Source organism: Neovison vison, chromosome 14 (assembly GCF_020171115.1).
Source record: "Neovison vison isolate M4711 chromosome 14, ASM_NN_V1, whole genome shotgun sequence".
Lineage (NCBI taxonomy): Eukaryota > Metazoa > Chordata > Mammalia > Carnivora > Mustelidae > Neogale > Neogale vison.
The window spans coordinates 15,783,440-15,801,181 of NC_058104.1; the positions used below are offsets into that span (position 1 = coordinate 15,783,440).

Consider the following 17,742-nt stretch of genomic DNA (forward strand, 5'->3'; position numbering starts at 1 on the left):
GCCAGACCTGCTCCTAATCACAGACAGCTGGGGAAGTGGAGGCCCTGCCCCCCTGCCCCCACCCTCCAGACACCAGGCTCTGGGGACTTGGAGGCTCCATCAGCCCACAGCTAAGAATCCAAGCTCCAGACCAAACACTCCATTTCTTGGCAGTATCCCCACCAACATTTCCGCCATTCCACACGTTTCACGCCAAAGAACGGCTTCCTTCAGTACGGCTGGATGTGTGCGGAGAACCCCCGGTTACAGAAGCTAGAAAGGAAGGATATAATTAGGACCTGTCTTTTTTTTAACAGAAGCTCAAAAAGCCCATTAAGCAAAAGACACGGAGACACGGCCCGTCCACATCCGCGCAGCATCCCAGAAGCCCCACTTAGCAGCTCCAGTCACGGGACTCTTAAAGACACACATTTCAGCCTCAGGATGGGCATCTGCCCCTGAGCCCCTGCCGCGCTCGGGCGATCCACAAACCAGCAGCGCAATTCTTCGACGCACGTCGCAGCTCTGTATTCATGTGCTCCCTATTAAACCTTTAGTAGGACTCAATGACACATTAAAAAAAATTATAATCAATCAATCTTTTATAGGCAACTGTGACCAAAAAAACCCCAGAAGCTACATTTCAAAAGAAATGTGTTTTTATCTGATGGCGTCACCGTCACCGTGAAGCTGGTGATGACCTCACTTTTTTTTTTTTTTTTTAAGCTGAGCTTTTGTTAAGGAAATGAGTAGAAGTCCCCTACAAGAGAATTTCTGAGTCCTTTTAAGGTCTGGTACATTCTGCTTTTGGCTTGGATAGTGAGGATGGTGAGTTGTAAATCAACGGGCAGAACTTTGGAAGCTCTTGAACAAACCGCCCCCCCCTTGAGCTCTGCTCAGGTCCTGATGGGTCCCGTGCACATCAGGGACACACGAGATGTCCCTGGGCCTCCGAGACCTCATGGACTCTGGGAGGATTTGCAACATGTAAAAACTCCCTGTGAGCTGAGACCCACGGAGGGAATCCACAGAGACACACCATGGACTTGGAGGGAGACCCTTCAATTTCAGAGGAGTCACAGCCGTAGCTGGGCGGGCCCCTTTCTATTAAAAGTTGCTAACTCCATTCGACGAGGTTTCCTTATACGAGTTGTGGGCAGAGAATCAAGAGCACAGAGTCCTCGTTCCGTAAACGGAAGTTTAGATTACGACTTCTATTACTTTAAGGAGGAAACTTTTTCTGGAAATGTGTCTCCAAAATGATGACGGGGGTCAGCGGAGAACAGATTTGCTCTCTGATGTGTGCTCCGCTGCAGCTTTCTGGATCTAAAGCAAGCCGCTAAGCGTGGAGCAAGGTCACGTCAGGCCTGCAGAGACACGGTGAGTCCCAGTCACTCGAGCTGTCAGGACAGGCTGCGACGGCTCGCGTCGCTGAACACCCCTGACGAAACACCCCTTTCCCGGACCAGAAAATAAACGTCCACAGCTGCACTTGGAGGCCAGCACGGGACAGCATGCACCATGTGGTCACCCTGATTAGCACCCTTCCAGCAGCTCCGGCAAGACAACACCAGAGAGCCGGCTCCTCCAGGCAGCCCCCGGCCAAGCAAACATCTCCCAACCACGGTCTTTCCGTCCAAGAGACTCCCTGACCCCATAACTCTGCGTCCTGCTTTTTCCTCGTACAGTTCGTGCTCTGGACCCCGTAGGCCTGGGATCAAGCTGCTTTTCAGAGCGGGAGAGAGTGTGTTAGAAAAACAAAAAACAACAAAGTAAGAAAGCTTTTTCTTGGACCTTCTGCCAAGGCCAAATCTAAATGTCAGGAAGGTCACAACTGGTTTGGGACAGCCTTGGTGTTTTGCAACAGGGAAGAACCTTAAAGATGTCCTGGGTTCCTTTTTAGAACTTTTAAAATACAGTGAAACCCTTTTCCCCAGTGAGGTTGTATATAGAAACCCAGCAAGTAAAACAGAGAGAAAAGAAGCTGTTTTTATACGCACACAATGGCATATGATTTGGCCCTAAAAAAACGACGTGCAAATAAATACATGCTATAAGACGGATAAACTCGCGAACATTATGTTAAGTCCAAGCAGCCCGTCACAAAGGACTCCCGCCGTAGGATTCCGTTTCTGGGAAATGTCCAGAGCGGACACAGAGAGTAGATGAGTAGTCGCCTAGGGCTTGGGGGAGACAGGGATGAGAGGCGGCAGCTAAGAGGCAGTTTCTTTTTGGGGAGGTGACACTGTTCCGTCATTGATTAGGGCGTTGGCTTCCCAGATCGAGTGAAGAGCTAAAAGCCACGGAGTCACCCCGAGTGAACGGGGGAGCGTCGCGGCACGCGTTCCATCCCCAGGAAGCTGCGTGCGAGAGGGGGCGGGGAGCCAGAAGGATCCCTGGTGGCCTTCACCAACCAGGCTGCCTCCACTGTAAACCAAGACACGAACCCAAGCCTGCTGACGGCAAGGGCAAGGCCCTTTAATGCCAAGGCCCCGCTGAGGAGCCGGGGCTCGTCTGGGGGACGCCGCGCTCCCGCGCCCCAGCGCTCACCATCCATGTCCAGGCGCTGCATGATGATGGCCAGCTCCACCTCGCTCGGCATGTACCCCAGCGAGCGCATGGCCATGCCCAGCTCCTGCTTGGAGATGAAGCCATTCCCGTCGCGGTCCAGAACCCGAAAGGCCTCTCGGATCTCTGCAAAGAGAAAGCAAAGAAAGTCAGACGGTCACACGGCTTGGCCCACTGCCCTGAAGTCACTGGCGGTCCTCTACCGACGCGTCCAACGCTTCCTTACAGACACGAGCAGGGCAGAGACCCTTAATCGGACAGAAGAGCGGCCGAGGAGGGACAAAGGAAAGGAAGGGGGAAGGGAAGGGAAGGGAAGGGAAGGGAAGGGAAGGGAAGGAGGAGGAGGGGAAAGTATCAAAGTAAACCAGCCCTGAGCATCCCTAAAACAGCAGAGCTGGCGCACAATTAGACGCCGTCCCGGGGGAGAACGTGCTCACTGAGGACCCTTCCTGGGCAGGAGTGAGCATGTTAGGTTTCGGCTGTGAGGACAGGGCTGCTCGTAAGCTGGGCGCTTCGTTTACCGGAGAGGAAGACGAGAGTCCCCTCCGCAGCCCCGTAGGAGGACGGGAGTTATGAGCTTGCTGCTTTTACTTCGTCCTCTAATTTACAGCAATTTCACAGCTATAAACAACCTCAGATCGATCAGAGCGTCATAAAAGCCCAAAAGGCCTCTTTAATCACATTTTCTCCGGCTGGCAGAGGACTCCGCTATCAATAAGGCCATTCCCACGCGGCAGGTGATCGCCCCTCCTCCGACCCCAACCTGAGCTGTCCTGCCTTCCGCCAGGACCCCTCCCTCCAGAGCCCCCCCAGCCTGCTGGTTCTGGGTTGGCAGAGCGTTTCCGAACCCATCACACGAGGCATGGCGTGGGGAGTTCGAGGTCAGAGTATGAAGGTGACAGGTGTCGGAGCACTGGACCCGGCCTGCTCTAACTCCATCGGTGAGCCTGGTGCGGGCAGGTATGGCCGCCGCAAACATTCATCACGTGTTCAGCAAGGATCAGTGTCCACACCTGAGGCACACAAAGCGAGTATCCCAGAGAGCCAACCAGCCTGCTGGTCTTCCCCTACAGCCCAGCGGGGCAGGAGAGACCCACGCGGAAACGGACAGGCTCTCCTGAAACCAGCCCAAGACCCAGGCCCTCACCCATTTCCCTTCTGCTTCTCGAAGTAGCCTCTGATGCTCCCAGTAAACACCTGGAAACAAGCTTTGGTCCCTTCCCATTTGCACGAATTTCCTGGGGTTGCTGTCACAAATCCCTACAAATGTTGAGGCTCAAACAGCAGAAATTCCTTCTCTCACGATCTGGAAGCAGACGTACAAAATCAGGACCATGAGCACAGTGGGGACAGGGCTGTGCTCTCCTAAGGCAAGAATCTGTCCCTTGCCTCTTCCAGTGTTGGGTGGCAGCTGGCACACCTTGGCGCATGGCCAGGTCCCCCCATTCTCTGCCTCTGTGGCTACGTCGCCTTCTTCTCCTCTGCCTGTGACCCTCCTCTGCCCTCCACTTCTGAGGACACTTGGGGTGGCACTTAGGACCGACCCAGATAACCCAGGATAAGCTCCCTCAACCTAACATCTGCAAAAGCTTTTTTTTTCTCCCCCAAGGAAATATTTGATACCTCTGATACCTCTGGGGCCCGATTTTCAGACGGCCACACTATCCCATCCGGGACTGCCCCTGAAATACCTCGCCTTCCTCTTTAGGGGCCCAAATTCTGTCGGACCTTCAAGGCTGAGTCAGGGACGGTGAGTTCTACAGGAATGTCTTTGCCCACCAGGGCCAGTGTTCTCTCCCTTTCTGCTCCTGTCATTCCTTTCTCATGACATCAGTCCGTCCCGCCTGAAGATCCGATGTGGGTGCAGACATTGCAGCTTCTCCTCGTCCGCTTCCTTCTTCCTCGTAGGAGGCGACGCAGACAGCTGTTGAACAGGTCACGTCCTCGGTAAGCAAGGACGGTGCATCAGCAGCAAACCCACCATCGACACCGACTGCACGCGGGCCGCTTTCTGAGAACCGGTGTGGGCTCCGCCAGCAGAAGACCAGCCTCTGAGCCGCAACCCTAGGCTCCCGGCCAGGCGCATTAGCTCATTAGGGCCGCGGCCAAACCCCGAGGCCTCGGATTGTTCATGTGTAAAATGAGCTGGGTTGGCCGTGAGGATCCCTAAGGTCCTTCCAGACCTTTTCTGGGGATCTGCGGACATTGTTAACGTGTTTAAGAGAAGAACAGGAAGCCTGTGTTCTCCTTCATACCCTATTAATCTACTGTGCAAACACCCCCTTTTTTTTTTTCCGTTGAGGATAAAGGAAAAATTTCAGTCTGGTCCTAATTCTGATTCAAGGGGGCTGTCTGCACTTTTAGGCTTTTCTCACCAATGAAACGTGCCCAAGACTCCCTCGGGCAGCCGTATGTTTTCCTACCAAGTCCCAGGTGGCCCGGAAAGAGCTCAGAGCCACTGCCCAGCGTGAGGTCACAGCACACAACACACAAGGACAGCAGGGCAGAGACCACGGCCTCACCTGGCCTGAGCCCAGGGGCCCACGGCAGGGGGTGCAGAAGCGGGGTCTCAGTGGGGGGGGGGGGCGTCAGCCCACTGGGAGGTCCGTCTGGCTCCGCCCAGCAATCAGAGCAGGCGTCTCCCTGAGCCTCCGTTGCCCCATCCGAAAATGGGTAAGGTTGGATCTCCTTCTGGCCTCTCTAATACGGCTCTACTTCAGAGCTAGCAGCGGTAGAAAATTTCAGATAACAACAGGGGCCCGGCCTGGAGTCAAAGAGGAGGCCAGGGTCCTAGCGGGCCACCCGGACGGCCAGCTGCACGCTGAGCTCGGGCCCCTTGTCCTCCTTTTCCGAGGCGCATCTCCACTCACCATCCCTCCGACTCAGGCCTGGGCTCCCCGGCTGTTACGATCACTCCAACAGGGCGACCCCCTTCTGCTGACAGGGTGACAGGGTCTGGCCTCCTTCCTGTGGTCCCCTTGCATGTGCTCTTGCATTCCAGTGAAAAGCACACCGCATCACGAGGGTGTTCCTGAAGCCTGACCTGTGGGCCCCATTCCCCGAGGCTGTGGAGCATGGCCAGGGCCCCTCCGTGTAAAGGCCTGGGTGGGTTTGCCCCCGTGCTCCCCATCTCACTGCTCGGCTACTCCAAGTCACCCCACCCTGGGGCTGCTGGAGTCAGACAGAGGCCACCCCAGCACTGGACTGCAGGAAGCAAGCAGGCCAGCCCTGCTCCAGCCCAGTGCAAACCAGCTCAGAGCTCTGTTTTCTGTGCAGCCCCCCCCACCCCAGGTAAGTGGGACAAAGCTGCACTTCTCTGTCTGCCCAGAACGTCTGCTCCTGGCTCCCAGGTAGAGAGAGAGAGAGAGAGAGAGAGAGAGAGAGTGTGTGTGTGTGTGTGTGTGTGTGTGTGTGTATGTGTACGTGTGTCCACACACGCGGAGAGGCAGAAAAAGCTCCCTAACTTCACTTTCTTTCAAAATAATGGTGTTGGGGGGGAGTTGAAACTAGAAATCCATAATGCAGGCCTCTGGAGATTGAATCTTTCCAAGGCAGGGAAAGCCCAGGCAAACGAGAAGCTTATTAGAAGGAAATGGGTCTTGCAGCCGGAGACATGTGATGTGTGCCTCGTGTTATTTTTATTTTTAATAGCAGAACAGGGTGTGAGAAATACGCCCATAAAACCGGCAGAGAGAGGGAAGCAGGCCGGATCCCCTGGCCTATGGCTACAGGCAGCCTGCCGGCAACACGGAGGGGCCCTGGCCACACTCCACAGCCTCAGGGAATGGGGCCCACAGGTCAGGCTTCGGGAACACCCTCGTGATGCGGTGCGCTTTTCACTGGAATGTGCCCCCTCCCTGGGCTACAGCCGCCGGTGCTCCCGCGTCAGAGAAGCGGGCTGTGCTTTTGGTCCCTGCATCCGTCTCGTGTCCCCGTCAGACAGCGGCCCGGAAATTCGCCCACCAGCAAGAGGCCTTTGCAGGTACAGAAGGACGGTGACATTTTGTGAGCCAGAGAGGAAGCATCCTAAGACACGGCCTGTGGCCAGAGGAATCTGGTCTCTGCGTCTGGAATCTCCCAGAACCGAAGTCTGCATTCCTGCCGGGGTCTAAGCCTCGCCTCCCCGATGTTCTGGAGCCAAGCAAAGCCGGACTAGAAATCAGCCTGGTGTAGAGCCCGAGGGACTCACTTCTCACTACGCCAGCGGTACCACCAGCAACCCAACCCAGTGCCCCCTAAAAACCAGGCTTCGGCTCCATGACGCTCCCCAGGGATAGGGCAATTCAACGGCAGAGGCTCGGTCACCACACAGAACAGACTCGTCAGGCAGGCCGCCCCGCCCCAGTGAAGTTTGCCTCGGATGACAACCAGACACCAGACACCAGCCAGAGTCAATCTTCATTGGCCAAGGCTCTGGTCTCCAAGAATCAGCTGAAATTCACGGTGCTAATCTGCAAACTCCGATCGATAAGGAAGAGCAACGGGTTTTCCTACGTCAACTCCTGCTAGATACAAAATCCGTTCAGTCTCCACCGCAGTGTTTGGTCTGGGCGAGGCTGCTCTTTGCTGATCTCAACAGTCTCCCGAGATCTTGGCACACTGGCCGCTGCCATGGTGGGGCTACTCTTGGCTAGCGGGGGTGGTCACCATGCGGCGTCTCCAGAAGAGAAGGGACATCTGTTCCTGCCTTGCTGAGGCCTCCCGTCACAGGCAGTGGTACAAGCCGTGTAACGGTCCCCGGAGTCATAACCTTCCGAGACGCCCACCTTGCCTGCCACACAGGCACCGTGACCTGCTGGCTCCGCGCCGTGAATGACCGGACCTGGCCGCTGATGCCCAACCGTCAGCTGGAAGGACAGACTCTGCGGAGAACCGCCTCACAGAAAGGCGCACCTCCGGCTACATCTGGACTTCGTGTCTTCCATCTCCCCCTGCCTGACGAGTAGCCTGATCCCCCTATCACTCGGAGTACGTTATTCCTTTACTGGGTGATTAGGAGACATTATCCTGGATGCTCCTGGCTTATGAAATATTATTATTACCAATTATAATTCCCACAGTGAACCTGATTAAATAAGTGATTGGCAAAGGTGATCTCAGCCTCTGAGCATAATTTGAGAATTACAGTCAATGCAACAGAGACGGCTTTCCAGCAGGGACGTGGCGTGAGCAAGGAGGCAGAAGGGATGCACTCTCGGGGTCCAGGTCCTTGCAGGCAAGGACCGCTGTCGAGAGGCACCTGCAAAAGGACAGAGCTGGCAGGATGCCTGGGTGGCTCGGTTGGTTAAGCATCAGCCTTCGGCTCAGGTCTTGATCCCAGGGTCCCTGGATCAAGCCCCGTATCAGGCTTCCTGCCCCTCCCCGTGCTCTTGTTCTCTCTCTCAAAAAATAAATAATTTTTTTTTTAAAAAAGGACATGGCTGGCAAGAGTCAGCATCCCTCTCAGACAGCATCACTGCCTCTCTGATCTGAGGCTAGAATCTGGGGTTGAGCAGGACTCCAGGACGTTCCTTGGCCTCAGACTTGCCCTAAGTCACTGGTAGCCCTAGGAGCAGACACAAGGCTGGGCTGAAAAACATTGAAGGCCCAACACTCGAGACATCAGGCTGCCTAACTCAGGAATCCCCAGGCTCCTGGCCGTTCTCGTTTCCTCGTGACCCAAATGGCACCTTGAATTTAAAAGCAAAGCCAACTCCTTCCCCAGCCAGCATCTCAGAAAGAAAAGCGTCTCGGTAACTTGCTAAGCAGTGAAATCAGGCAAAGACTCAGTATTCGAGGTCATGAAAAATAATCGTTTCTCTCCTAAAGTTGAGTGGCACCAGGCAGTCAGGAAGTTAGGGGCATTTCTAAGGACAGAAGAGCTAGGACAGAATTTATCTGTTCCCACATTTTATACCTACACAGATAAAGCGGAATTGATTTCGGCACGCCGGGTTGCTTAAGCTGATGGAAAATTCCCCAACAATACCAGAACAAAGCAAATTAGAGCAGACATTCACAATGAAAACCCATCCCAGCCAGGGGCACCCCGTGTTGGACAGAATGTTCCAGGCAGGGCTGAAAGGAAAATCATTAAAATTAGATGTGAATATGTATGAGGTGAGAATGGCCAGAGGGTCTTTAGACGAAAAGACATGCTGATGAGTGGAGAGAGGGAGAGAAAGGGCAGTTTTCTGTCTTGAGGGGTTCTGGACCTGACCTCCGGGGTCAGAAGACCAGAGCCGGACCTGCCCAGGAATGCCGCATCTCCCAGGTTACACATTAACGCGCGCTTCTTATGAAGAACGCCCCCAAAAGGTATAAGGAAAAAAATAATCTAATCCATCAGCCAGCAATAACCACGGTTAATGGGTTGGGGCATTTAATTCCAAACTCTGGACATACAAATATTCTTTTTTTATATAATTTTTTATTAACATACAATGTATTATTAGCCCCAGGGGTACAGGTCTGTGAATCGCCAGGTTTACAGACTTCACAGCAGTCACCATAGCACATACCCTCCCCAGTGTCCATAACCCAATCACCCTCTCCATAACCCCCTCCCCCCGGCAACCCTCAGTTTGTTTCCTGAGATTAAGAGTCTCTTATGGTTTGTGATGCACAAATATTCTTTTTTTTTTAAGATTTTATTTATTTATTCGACAGACAGAAAGATCACAAGTAGGCAGAGAGACAGGCAGAGAGAGAGAGAGGGAAGCAGGCTCCCGGCTGAGCAGAGAGCCCGATGCGGGGGGCGGGACTCGATCCCAGACCCTGAGATCATGACCTGAGCTGAAGGCAGAGGCTTAACCCACTGAGCCACCCAGGTGCCCCAATGCACAAATACTCTTTTTTTTTTTTTTTTTTTAAAGATAAGAGGTTTTTTTTTTGAGATTTTATTTATTTGAGAGAGAGAGACAGTGAGAGAGAGCATGAGCGAGGAGAAGGTCAGAGAGCGAAGCAGACTCCCCATGGAGCTGGGAGCCCGATGTGGGACTCGATCCCGGGACTCCAGGATCACGCCCTGAGCCGGAGGCAGTCGTCCAACCAACTGCGCCACCCAGGCGTCCCTGCACAAATACTCTTAATTAAATTTGAATCCTGCCCTCTCTGAAGCTTTGTATTTTCCCCCACGTAACACAACCATTTGAGTGTCCATGTTACTGACCCTCACAACGTCGCTTCTGGCGGCGGCGTAGTGTCCGTGACGCGCCACGGCCCCCGTGAGCCCCCCACGCTCCCAGCGGTGGGTCGTTTGCATCATCCCCACCTGTAGAAAATGCTGCCCTGGAAATCTCTGTAGGGAGATTTTCGTGGGTTTGGACAATCCTCTCCTTCAGATGGTGTCCCAGGGACGGGAATCCCGGGTCAAAGGGTAGGAACATGTTAAGGTGCTTGAGCCACTCGGCCAAGGTGCCCACCAGGATCCACTTCTACTCACTTCGGACACCAACAGGGCGAAGGGAGGGAGGGGTCCCCCCCAGGGCCGCCTCCAGCTCTCCGGACACGCATCCAGCGGCCGCGATCTCGGCCCCCGTGACACGCGCCATTCACAGTACGTGCCGACCCGCGGGTCCGGCCCCACACACCTGTCCTCACCTCCGACGCGGGTAGAAGCCAGGTCCCCCCTGCCCGCCTCAGTGACCAGCGGCCGTCAGGTCTGGGGCTCCCACGAACCCGCCTGGGACTGGGTCGTCTGCTGGGACGGCTGGCGGAACTCAGGAGAGCTCCTTGCTCACACCTGCCGGGCCCTGATAGGGGCACGACTCAGGAACAGCCGGGTACATGAGACGCCCAGGACGAGGTGCTGCCTTGGGGCGGAGGGGGCGTGGAGCCCCCTTACCCTTTCTGGGCACACAACCCTCCCGGCCCCTCAGTGCATTCCCCGGCCCAGGAGCGCTCTGAACCCCGCCATCCGTCTGGGGTTTTTATGGGGCTTTTAGGGGGCTGACGTCACAGGCCACTGGGGAGGGGACTCAGTTCTCCAGGCCTCTCCCCTCCCCGGAGGCCGGGTGTGGGGCTAAAAGCTCCAACCCTCTAATCACACCTCGGCCCCTGCGGCAGCCAGTCCCGGTCCTGAGACCCTCCCAGGACTCCAGCCACCAGGCGTCTCGCCAGCAGACAAAGGACACTGACCATTCCAGAGGTCCCCATGGTTTCAAGAGCTCCCAGAATCAGGAAAGAAGATCAAATATTTGTTTCCTATTTTATCACAATATCACACTCTCCAAAAGGCAGGACCACGAACCTCCATTCCCCATGTCAGGCCACGTCTATGCCCAGAACCCAGTCTCCCGTGAACTACGACCCTTTCCAGCCAGCGGTCACCCACAGGCTTTCGTTCCTGAAGTCAAGATCCAGAGGACTGCAAACGGGGCTTCCAGGGGAGGACGGCGACCCAGACATCATCTGAAAAGACCTGCAGGTGGTCACAGGCTTTTGAGTAAACCCCACACTCAGCACAGGCCCAAAGGGGGTGTCTAGCTAGGGACACACATGCGCACGTGCACACACACATGCACACGCACTGACACAACAGAGCTGCGCTCGGAGGGGGAGAGGGATCCCCCGACACGGGAAGAGAAATGGGGAATGTGGGGACGGCCGTGCTCCCCACCCCAGCCTGGGACTGCTCCCGGGCACGATGCTGGGCAGTCTGTCCCAGGAGGACGCGGGCCATCGCCACGGCCCAGCAGACGGAACAGCCTCACGGGGACAGGTGTGGTGCCTCCGCACGGAACAAGCCACTTCCCACACGGCCACGAGCCCCTTCTCAGCGAGAGCGGCAAGTCGCCCGAGACAGGAAGGAGGCACCGGATCACTTGGTGCAGAAGGGACACCACAAGCAGCAACGCGTGTGACATTTATCCGTGAACAACACGGTCATCGTCGACACAATTCATTTCCATTAAGACGTGTGGATCCTGCGCTATAAACCTTAGTATCCTGAGACCAGAGAATAATTCACGTCTGAGAAAACACCATTTTGTGGATTTGGCACCAGCGTGGAGACTGGGGGAACAAGATCCAAGGTCCAGAAACGAACCAGAGGCAACGGATGTGACCCTGTCGGGGGCGGCTCGCACCCCATCCCCTCCGCGGGGCCTGGGGAATTCTCTTGAGAAGGAAAACCTCCCTTTGCATTTCTCAGCTCAGCTCAACCCCACAAATGTTTCTTGGGCACCTACTGCGTCAGGAACCATTCTCGGCGCGGGGGGCCCATCCCAGGAAACCAAGGCAGAGCAGCAAACAGGACGCCCGACTGGGAAGAGGCAGGATCCGCAGGGAACCCGTGGTGGGAAAGGCATACGGAGGACAGCTCAGTGGCTGAAGTCGGATTCTCCCCCGACCCGTGCAGAGTGTCCTTCTGGAACCAAGTCTTTCCCCCGGAACAGGCGGGAAGCAGAAAATAACTTTGTAACTGAAGACCAACAACTAAGCCCGAGCAAACACGAGGGGCCTGGATCGTTTGTTTGGTTTTTAATAAGGAGAAGGTGCCTGTGCGAGGTGGTCAGCCCCGGCCAGATCCGATGGGTTCACGTGGAGGGAGAAGGCTCCGCGCAGGCCAGCACGCGGGGTTCGGGAACAGTCGGGGGGAGGCCCGGGGCTGAGCATGAGGGGGGCCCTTCGGCGAGACCCAGTCCTCAGTGAGGGGGGCCCCGAGGGAGCCCAGTGCATCACCCGACCTTCGATGACGAGGGAGGGACGAGTGACAGACAAGGACAGCCACAGAGCGGGTCACGCCCAAGGGGCGCCCTCCGTCATGAAGACGGTGCCGCATCTCCTCTCCCCTGCAGGGAGAGCCGGAAGGAGGGCGCACGGCCTCTGACAGCGACCCATGGCGCAAATGCCACCGGACACAGTGACAGACGCGTGAGGCCCTGCCCGTGGAAGGTGTGCGTCTGTGTGTGTTTCAGGCAGAACCACGTGAAATCGCTTGTGTAGCCGGCAGATGGCCCGATTCCAGCAACTTCTCCAGGTCCCAGCGCCGGCCCAGAACCGGGCCCTCCTCCGACACGGCCCTGCTGGCGGGCTGCGCTGGTTTCCTGCCTCTCCTCCAGCACTTACCTCCCTTCAGCCTCCGTGTCACTGCCCTCAATGACCACCCTCCTGGGGCCCCCGAGGGACGTCACATTCAGAAGAACAAACAAAAGCCTTTGTTTGTGTAAACCCTACAGGCCCTACCAATCCTAACACATGACACCCGCAGGAGGATAGCTTTGGTCCTTATAGGCCTAGGGACACCCCCACCCCCGCAGCTGCACCCCCAGGCCACCACCTGCTCCCGCCACCTGCCCATCGGGAACAGCAGACAGGAGGAGGCAGAAGCAGGCAGGCTCCGCTGGCCACAGGCATCCGCCAGTCTTCCGGCTGACCCCAGCAGAGCACGAGGTCAGCAACGGTCCCCTGTGTTTACCTTAACTTCTCCCACCCTCACCCACCCATTCTGCAGCACCTTCGACCAAGGCAGGGCCCGGGCCTAAAACGGGGCCCAAAAGACTCCCAGCAGCACACTCTGCCCGGGGAGCTCGGGCCCCGAAACAGAAATTCTCGTAAAGTCCTCTTCCAAATCACCCACGGCACAGGGACTCCGGGCCAAAGGACACGTGGTGGGCGTTGGAGAGGCTGGTTCTACTCCAGAGAATGATTCCCCTTCGGTTGTGAAATTTTTCAATTCGAACTCATCACACCCGACCTTCCTTCGCCCACGTGCAAGGACACACAGAAACGTGGCCCAAGTCTCGTTCCTGCTGCCTGAGGAAAGGCAGCCCCGTGAGACGTTAAGGCAGCAGGACCCAAGCCTCCCTGGGAACCGGGACAATGGCCGAGGCTCTCTGCCTCCGTCCCCCGAGCTGCCCCAGAGCAGCCCTCCCAGCAGCTCCCGGTCACATTCCGTCCTCCACTGGCGTCCTGATCACCGACAAGGCCTGGATACGGAAGAAACTGTGCTCCGCTGCCGGCTGCACAAACACCCCATTATCAGTAGGAAGCAATTTATTTGCTTAAAATCGCCAACGCTCTCATTTTGTCTTGACGCACTGGTTCCCCATCAACATGAGGCTGCACCTTTGACAAGGCTGTTTTCAAAGCCTCACAATGGCTCCAGAGAGAGAAGTAACAGTGAGAGGCAGACGGACCCCAGGCCGGCCCTTCACCATGAAAAGGGCAGCTCAGAAAAGGAGGAAAATTGTTTTAGGAATTCTACCCAGAAACGTAATCCTAAGTGAGTCACCAGGGAGTAAGTCAACGGTTCCAGGACACACACGTGCATGCTTGTGTACGCGCCCATGTGTGCATGTACAAACACACACACACACACACACACACATCGTTCCTGATTTCTGCTGGAGAGCGGGCGAGTTTGCCAGAAGGAAGCTAAGGGCCAGGCCTGTGCTCGTGGACTTGCGGGTCATGGAAGTAAACGGCACGAGGAAGGTTCCGTTTCAACCCATGGAGAGAGAGATGCGTTACTTAGTACACGGGGCAGCAACCGTCAGCTGAGAACTCGGAAAACAGTGAGTTCTGATTGTACGTCACACATCTACCCAAATCGACTTCCGAAAATTTTTTTAGAAAGGGGGCACCTGGTCGGCCCAACAGGTTAAAGCCTCTGCCTTCGGTTCAGGTCATGATCTCAGGGTCCTGGGATCAAGCCCTGCATCCAGCTCTCTGCTCAGCAGGGAGCCTGCTTCCCCCTCCCCCTCTGCCTGCCTCTCTGTCCACTTGTGATCTGTGTCAAATAAATAAATGAAATCTTTTTTTAAAAATTTAAGAAAATGTTTTTAAAAAGGGAATTAAAACAATACATTCGACAACCAAAAATGGTTTAAAGACTTGAAGGCAGATGGATACATCCAAAAAAAAAAAGAAAAAAGGCAGTCAAGGCAAAGAAACAACCTGGGAAATAAATTAATTAATTAATTAATTGACATAGGTCAGACAAAGGGATAATCTATGTCAAAAGTTTTGCCAGAATGCCCCAACAGAAGAATGGACAAAGGCACAGATTTTCCCCAAAAGGAAAACACAGATAGCCAAAAATCACATCCAATAGAGTTACTTTTTTTTCCCATTAATTTTCTAGTGCAAATGGGTAGAACGTATTCCGGGTTTTGTCTATCAGACTCAGTGACACGGTGGGTAGGAAAGTGGCAGGTGCCAGGAAAAGCAGAGCGGACAGCATTGTGGAACCGGAGAGAGGCGGGCAGGGGGTCGCAGTGCAGGTGCAGAGAGGCCAGGGCCACTGAGCGGCCACGAGAAGAGATCTGGGCTGAGAGAAGGCTGGTAGCCGCGGGTTCCCTGGGCAAGAGAGCTCCAGACCCAGGGCCCCGTCCGTGCTAATCCTTGGGTGGCCTTGTGCCTCGTGTGCAGCAGCAATGGTGACGAGGCCGAGGGACCAGCGCGGGATGGAGGGCGTGAGTGGGGAGAAGTCGGCGGTGATACCGCACAGACCAGGGCGAGAAGGCAGACCGTGGAGGGCCTCGGAGGCCACTGTCAACCCTCTGGGTCTTGCTGTGAGTGAGACGGGAGTCATAGCAGGCTGCTGAGTAAAGGAGAGAGGTGCCGTGTTTTGTGTTAATGTGGTTAAAAAAACGCTTCTGCCCTAGGAAGACATACGGGTGGCCAATATGCACATAAAAACAGGCTTCACGTTACCAGTCAGCAGGGAAAGGCGTTCAGTACCACAGTGAGATAGACTCCTCCTCCACTGCCAGAATGGCTGTTCCCACAGACAGGGGAGGACTCGTGCCGGCAAGGCTACAGCGTAAAGGGAGCCTTTGCGCACTGCGAGGGGCAGAGTCCGTTGGTGCGGGCACCGTGGAAAACAGCGGAGGTTCCCCCAAAATCAAAACTAAAACGACCCTACGATCCAGCAATTCCACTTCTGGGTATTTATCCAGAGAAAATGGAAACACTTGACTCAGAAAGATACAGATCCCTCGTGTACAAAAGCCAAGACTCGGAAACAACACAAGTGTCCCTCGGTGAACCAGTGGACAGAGACGACGGGGTGTGCGTATACAGCGGAGCATGACTCAGCCGTCCCAAGGAACGGAATCTTGCCATCGCAGTGACGTGGCAGTGACGTGGATGGACCTCGAGGGCCTCACGCTAATTGAAGTAAGTCATACAGAAAAAGGCAAATACCATACAATCCCACTTTGCTTTGGAATTCCAGAACGAAACTGGAACTCACAGAGATAGAGAGCAGATCGGAGGTCACCAGAGGCAGGATGGGTTGGGGGCTGAACGAGATGAGTGAGGGGGTCGAGAGCTACAAACTTCCAAGGGCGCCTGCGGGCTCAGTCAGTTATGCTGCCGACTTCGGATTTTTAGCTTCGGTCAGGATCTCAGGGTCCTGTGTTTGAGCCTCACCCGGGCCCTGTGTGCAGTGGGGAGTCTGCCTGAGGATTTTCTCTCTCCCTCGGCCCCTCCCCCTGCTCACACTTTCTCTCTCTCTCTAATAAATAAATCTTAAGGAAAACTTTTAGGGCACCTGGGGGGCTCCAAGGGTTGAGCCTCTGCCTTCGGCTCAGGTCATGATCTCAGGGTCCTGGGATCGAGTCCCGCGTCGGGCTCTCTGCTCAGCAGGGAGCCTGCTTCCTCCTCTCTCTCTGCCAGCCTCTCTGCCTACTTGTGATGTCTCTCTCTGTGTTAAATAAATAAATAAAAATCTTAAAAAAAAAAAAAAAGATTTTAAGGCATTTATACCTTTAGACACAGTGATTCATTTTTAGGAATTTATGCTAAAAGACGTGTACAAAGTTTAATCCATAAAGACAGGTAGCACAGCCTTATTTATAATAAAAATGAGAAACCACAAACAATAGGCAATTAGCTTAATGTAAGATAATAAGGCATTCAGTTGAAAAGAATAGGAAAAGCAGAAATTGGTCTGGATTCATACAGAAATTCAGTGTACGACAACAGTGACATTTCAAATAATGTGAAATGGTAGAGTCAAAAAATGTTGTCAGGACAACTAAGTAGATACCTGAAAAAAAAAAAAAACAAGAATAAAACCATCCTCCACATTTTAGACCAAAAAAATTCCAGAAGTATCAAAGGCTAAAGATATAAAATGAAATCCTAATTGTAATAGAAAAAAAAACAACAACAACAACAGGAAATTTTTGTATCATCTCAGAGCAGATAAAAGGCTGTACTAGGCAGGGAACACCAAAAGCTATAAAAGATTGATAACTCTACATAAATCATTAAAAGCTTTAAAAATGTTAAAAGCTTTGTCATGTCAAAAGACTCTAGCAAGTTCCATCAAAGATCAGAAAGAAGGTGAAAATATTTACAGCGCCTGTCACAAACCAGCAGCCCACTTCCTTTATACTGAAAAAGCTCTTCCGTACATCAGTAAGAAAAAGGCCAACCAGCCCAAAGACAAATCTTCAGAAAATGTGAGCAGTTTCCAAGAAAGGAGTTACCAATGGCTCTCGGGCCTATAAAACAACGTTCAACCCAACTCCTGATGAGAAAAATGCAACAAGACATTTGTAGAATATATTTCATGGGCGGGTAAAGCTCAAGAAGGCTGGGAGCATGCTGTGTAGACAAAGTTGTGGGCAGCAGGCCTTCTAAACACTGAGGGCTGGACTTCAGATTAGCAGAATCTCTTTGAAGTGCAGCACGGCAATCTCAATTCTATTAAAAACAGAGCACAGTTTACCCCAACCGTTCCCCCTCTAGACACGTCCCCGCTGGTATAGATACACCCACGTACGGAATGAAGCATGAGCCATGCCTGAGGTCGCCACATTATTTATATATTTGTCTAAAGATCCGATTTTAATGGTCATAAGGGATTACGGTTCATCATGGTAGGTAAGAGATTAGGATTTTTTAAGTCCTTCTTTTTAGAAATCTACACTCAAATAATTACAGACGAAATGATGTAAGGTCTGAGATCTGCTTTAAAATCATAGAGGGAGGAGGAAGGCGGGCAGTTGGGGTACAGATGAAACAAGGCTGGTCCCATGTTAAAGCTGGGCGATGGGTCCCATGGGAGTACACGCCGCTTGCACTTCCCATCATAAAACACTGAACACTAAAGGGATCTGAATCAACTCAAACACCCACTAACAGAAAATTGGTTAAACTGGGTTTACTACACCCAAACAACGGAAGAACATGCAGCCAGAAAAAGAGGGAGAGTCTTCTTTATATCCTGATGTGGAATGACCTGCAAGATACATTGTT

The 17,742-nt window shown here is 53.8% G+C and overlaps 1 protein-coding gene across 2 annotated transcripts in view; it reads right to left on the reverse strand.

The window, feature by feature from the left end:
* The window catches only part of CALN1 (calneuron 1), a 377,799-nt gene that overhangs the window by 222,155 nt on the left and 137,902 nt on the right, over nucleotides 1-17,742 (reverse strand). For both annotated transcript variants that reach the window (XM_044233874.1, XM_044233873.1), the window contains exon 3: nucleotides 2,530-2,673. In XM_044233874.1, coding sequence (XP_044089809.1) covers nucleotides 2,530-2,673 — 144 coding nt within the window. The remainder of the gene's footprint in view (nucleotides 1-2,529; nucleotides 2,674-17,742) is intronic.